The sequence below is a fragment of the Triticum dicoccoides genome, chromosome 3B, assembly GCF_002162155.2.
Source record: "Triticum dicoccoides isolate Atlit2015 ecotype Zavitan chromosome 3B, WEW_v2.0, whole genome shotgun sequence".
In the NCBI taxonomy this organism is placed as follows: Eukaryota; Viridiplantae; Streptophyta; class Magnoliopsida; order Poales; family Poaceae; genus Triticum; species Triticum dicoccoides.
In genome coordinates, this window is record NC_041385.1 from 286,327,064 (window position 1) to 286,332,592 (window position 5,529).

Consider the following 5,529-nt stretch of genomic DNA (forward strand, 5'->3'; position numbering starts at 1 on the left):
CTCGCTTCGCTCAGGTAGCGGTCTCCATCGAGACCTTGCTTGATCTGAGTGAGCTCTCCGTCGAGGAGCTCACGGGCCGGTTGCGGGTGGTCGAGGACCGTCTTGACGACGGCCGCGAGAGCTTCGGCGGCGGACAACTCCTATTCTCAAAGAAGTGGGAGGCGAGGAAGCGTCAAGGACGTGGTGGCGGTGCCCAGAGCGGCAGAGACGGCGGTCGCACCCAGGGTGGAGCCGGACGAGGTGCCGGCAACGACGACCGAGACAAGTGCCGATATTGCGGCATCAAGGGCCACTCGGCCCGTGAGTGCCGCAAGAGGATGGCTGACGAGGATGCCGCGACCGCGGCGAACCTCGTCGAGGCTGAAGAGGACGGTGGGCCAGCAATGATGATGGCTTGCATCGAGACCATGCAGGAGGGCATAGCGCCTCCGAAGACCATGGTCCCGACAAGCATCGAAGCCGTGCAGGAGGGCGCAGCACCTCCGGAGACCACGGTGCCGACAATCGTTAAGTCCGTGCGGGAGGCACGGAGCTCTTCAACTAATCTCCTCCCCACATCATTAGCGCTCTCCCCGACAACAACGTTCTCGGGAGACTATGATTGGGAGGAGATGAAGACCCGGATGTGGGGGAGCCACACCCCGGAAACCACGTCCCCTGTGACGCTGGTCAAGCCCGTGCAAGTTGGCACGGCAAAGGCGTACCCGACATCCTCGGGACCCAATAAGCCCGTGTCAGGAGGCACGACAACGACGTATATGGTGGGCCACGTCCCAACCATGATGCTGGTGACCAGTGAGACCGTGCAAGAGGCACGACATTCTCAGGTCGGCCACACCCCGACAACCAGGTTCTCGGGGTTCTGCAAGCCCGTGTGGGCAACGCGGCACTCTTCGACAAGCCTCAACTGGGAGGCAATGAAGAGACGGTCATGGGGCGCCAAGGCCTCGACCAAGACTATGGCGACCTTAGAGTCCGTGCAGGAGGCACAACACTCTCTGGTTGGCTATGCCGCGACCCCGACGCACTCGGAGTCCATCGAGTCCGTGCGGGACGCACCGGACTCTGTAGTTGGGCACGACCCGACTACGCTGGTGGCGACCGTCGAGACCGTGCAGGAGGCACGGTGCTCTATAGTCGGCCACGCCGCAACCCCGACGCACTCGGGGTCCATCGAGTCCGTGCGGGAGGCACGACTCACGATTGTCAAGGGAGACCCGACAAGCAAGCCTGATGGGAAGAGCACCAAGCACTCCACTACCCTGAGAGGAGCCACTCCGGTCAGTGTGGCGTCTGGCACAACGACCCCGGGAAGGGAGTTTCCGGGCAGTGCGGCGTCCGGCACGACGACCCCAGGAAGGGAGTTCCTGGGTAGTGCTATGTCCAACAAGTCATCCCCGGGAAGGGAGTTCCTGGGTAGCATGACGTCCAACACGACGACCCCGGGAAAGGAGTTCCTGGGCAGTGTGACATCAGGAACTACGATCCCAGGAACACTGACGCCCACGAGCGAGGTGGTTCCCGGGCAGTTCATGTCCCCGCCAACAGCGCGGTCGGACTTGTTTGATGTCAACAAAAAATGGTGGCGATCCACACAGGTTCCGAAGACTAGAGGAACCTTCTCGAGCCTGCGAGACGATCGCAGCACCCGAGATCAAGAAGCGCGAGCAGGGTGTACGGGCCATACATAGCCTGAGAAGGCGGACATCCCAACGAAGGCACTTGGTCATGTCTGATTCCAGGAGCAGTGCGAGAAGGTTGGCATCATCGACATCAAGCTCCTTCGACAAGGTTGAGGGGGAGATTGTTGAGTCAACCTTGGTCTCCGGATGGTCTACAACATGCATGTAGCGGCACAACATGCATGTAGCTGTAGCAGTATTTACTTACTAGCTTGTAGTATGCATGTCGGCAGCAACAAAGGCTGCATGCCTTACTAGTGAAGTTTAGTAGTAGTACAAACGTAGCTTGCTTGGTAAGCTAGCTAGTGACGCAAGTGCTTACCTCACTGCTAGCTGATATTTTGCTTAGGTCGGTTCGGCTGTCCTATATAAGGAGCCTCACACCCTGGGTTGTAACTCAGGCCATTCCAATTTCACCAGAAGGCAGCTCAAGTAGTACTCCTCTCTCACGTGTGTGTGCATGTTCAGTGTAGAATCAAGTGAGCTCTACTCTGCTAGTACGTGTGTGTTGCTTCCGTGAGTGCTTAGCTACCGTAGTTCGTTCCTGAGGATACTAGCCAGCTATGTTGTAGTTCTGGGCTAACAATTGTGTTATTGTGTTATTGAATAAACCTGACTGTATAAACCTGGGTGCATATATATAAACCTGATTTGACTATAAATAAACTAGCAGATTTTACCTGTTTCTATAAATAAACCTGGGTGCATATATATAAACCTGATTTGACTATAAATAAACCTATCTCTATATTTGCCTGTTTTGACTATAAATAAACTAGCAGATTTTACTTTATTTAGATTTTATAAGAAACCTCAGACTTAAAGGTTTGAAAATTACTGCACCAAATCTATATTTGTAGGATTTCTATAGATGCGAGGATGGAAAGTTGGAGGAGGCACGAGCAGTTGTCAACAAATATTGGCCGAAGCTTGTGCATAATCTGATGCACGAGGCACGCCCTTTAGCCATCCGCAAATATATGGCAACTCAAGGCTATAAGAGTCTTGATAAGAAAGCTGGTAGGAGACTCCGTCTTGAGAAGGACAAGTACATGCAGGTAAAGCATATTCATGCTTGTTATTTCCTCAACAGGCTGGCACTCAATTTCTTTTTGATATATATGAGATGCAATTGATCAATTAGGTTACTCCGAGATGGTGCGTCGATAAGGGGGAGTGTTGGGAGCGGATCGTGGACTATTGGTGTTCCAAAGAGTACAGGGCGAAAAACAAAGACTATAGAAATCGGCGAGCCGGAATGCTGGATCCACTACATCATCAAGGCAACTTGAATGTTATGGAGTACGGTGAATGTTGGGTATATCTTATGGAGTTCTTCATAAGCTTTTTCTTGTCATACATGTTGCCAATCCTTGTGATGAAATCTTAATCATGTTGCTTTGGTTGCAGGCGTCTCACCATAATGCTCCAGTGCCCAACCTTTTCGTCTCGTATGCTTTGGCCCATAAGGCACCGTACAGAACAGCCACGCCTTACGATGAGAATGACACAGCGTCCGCGTACTCCAGCAAGACCACCTACGATCGGATGGAGAAATTTAAAGGGGTGGCAAAAGGGTTGAAAGGGCCCGAGTATGATGTGACAACAGAGCCTCTTGACCACGCTTTGGTCATGATCTCTGGAGAAGGCAGGAAACATGGCAAGGAAGCAATTGCAGGAGGCATGTTCCCTAGCTCCTCCCGTAGCTCTCTCCCTGAATACAAAGCTCGGTTACGTATCTCAAAATCTTCTACATATAAACGCTCGACTCCAGCTATGGTTAAGATGGAGGTATTCTATACAAGTCCTTCTATATATGTTTGTTTCTTACTTACTGTTGGATTGAAGATGCAATTGCCATGCCATATTTTGCAGGCCCGACTGGCGGAGGAGAGGCGAGTGGCGACAGAGGAGAGGGAGGAGGAGAGGCGAGTGGCAGCGGAGGAGAGGCGACTGGCTGATGAGAGGATGCAGCAAGTGGTGCAGCAGGCGGTGTTGGCACAAACTAGTCAATGCTTTGCAATGTTTGCGGTTAGTTCCTTAATTGCCAAACACATACATAATCTTCACTCAATCATAATCTTCTACTACCAGTACTTAATCTTCACTCAAACATAATTTGCAGGCTTATTGTACCCAGAATGGTATGCCCGCTATGCAGATGCCTCAATCAGGCCATGGATCTAATGTTGATGGATCTTCACATGCACGAGGCCCAAGCGACAATAACCTTGGTGGTTCTCCGAATGTTTGAGATCGAGTATGGTTAGTGCGTACATATATCATTTACGTAGGTCTCAAATTTCTCAACATAGAAACAAGTAGCTATCTTGATTCTTGAAGATCAAACTTATAAGTAGAGACAAGTAGATACCATTTGAACCGTTTCAAACTATAATCCATTTGAACAACTTCAACCATGATCTTAATTAACTATATGCATTCTTGAAGCTATTTATTTTCATGATTTAGAGAACACTTGAAGATATTCATGATTTAGAGACAAGTAGCTACTTATTTTCATGATTTAGAGACCATTTGAAGATCTCCATGATTTAGAAACTTGTAAGATAGAGACCGTTTGAACCATTTAAAGATCAAACTTATAAGTAGAGACAAGTAGATACCATTTGAACCGTTTCAAACTATAATCCATTTGAACAATTTCAACCATGATCTTAATTAACTATATGCATTCTTGAAGCTATTTATTTTCATGATTTAGAGAACACTTGAAGATATTCATGATTTAGAGACAAGTAGCTACTTATTTTCATGATTTAGAGACCATTTGAAGATCTCCATGATTTAGAAACTTGTAAGATAGAGACCGTTTGAACCATTTAAAGATCAAACTTATAAGTAGAGACCATTTGAACCGTTTCAAACTATAATCCATTTAAACAATTTCAACCATGATCTTAATTAACTATATGCATTCTTGAAGCTATTTATTTTCATGATTTAGAGAACACTTGAAGATATTCATGATTTAGAGACAAGTAGCTACTTATTTTCATGATTTAGAGACCATTTGAAGATCTCCATGATTTAGAAACTTGTAAGTAGAGACCGTTTGAACCATTTAAAGATCAGACTTATAAGTAAAGATCTAGTGTTAAATTAGCATGTACAAAATTGGATAAGTGTTCAAGAAACTCCATATGTACTAGAAGCTTTTTATTTTAGAAACTCACTATGGAATATGGATCACTATTTATTTTGTAGTGTCGAAGTACTTTCTTTTGTCTATTTGGCAAATTGATGATTTCAAGCACGTTATTTGACACACACCATTCAATCTTGTAGGTTGCCACCTGGATGCTCTTTGGACTACGACATGGACATGAAGGAATTTGTTGTAGTGCCAAATCTTACGTAGTGATGCCATCTTTGTTCATTGTGTATTATATGCTGTGGAACTTTGTTTTGGGACTATATGCTATGGAACTTTGTCCCGGGACTATATATATGCTATGGAACTTTGTTTTGGGACTATATATATGCTATGGAACTTTGTTTTGGGACTATATGCTATGGAACTTTGTCCTGGGACTATATATATGCTATGGAACTTTGTCCTGCGACTATATATATGCTATGGAACTTCGTTCTTATATTTGTTCATTGTTGCTTATATTTGCTATGGAACTATGCTGTCATGTTATGGTTCTGTGCTGTTATGGTTCTATACTGTGTATTAAACTGTTTAATTTCTGATTTAAAAAAGGAGCTTTGTCATCAAGTGACAGACGGCAAAGATGCCACATGTCACCAGCCTGTGCTTCCGCTGACATTTTGCCGTCTTGCCAACAGGCAGGTTGACGGCAAAGAGGTATAGTTTTGC

General features: G+C 46.6%; 1 protein-coding gene across 2 annotated transcripts; it reads left to right on the top strand.

The window, feature by feature from the left end:
* Positions 1–2,530: 2,530 nt before the first annotated feature.
* Positions 2,531–5,301, top strand: LOC119281255. Of its 2 annotated transcripts, none has more exons than XM_037561829.1 (6): positions 2,531–2,740; positions 2,827–3,000; positions 3,093–3,473; positions 3,558–3,713; positions 3,808–3,947; positions 4,992–5,301. In XM_037561829.1, exons 1-5 carry the CDS (start codon positions 2,627–2,629, stop codon positions 3,934–3,936), a joined length of 954 nt encoding a protein of 317 aa, XP_037417726.1. In that variant the 5' UTR covers positions 2,531–2,626; the 3' UTR covers positions 3,937–3,947; positions 4,992–5,301. The 2 variants fall into 2 exon arrangements, with proteins under 2 accessions (XP_037417726.1, XP_037417727.1); XM_037561830.1 differs by having other exon boundaries at positions 3,808–3,942.
* Positions 5,302–5,529: the final 228 nt, after the last annotated feature.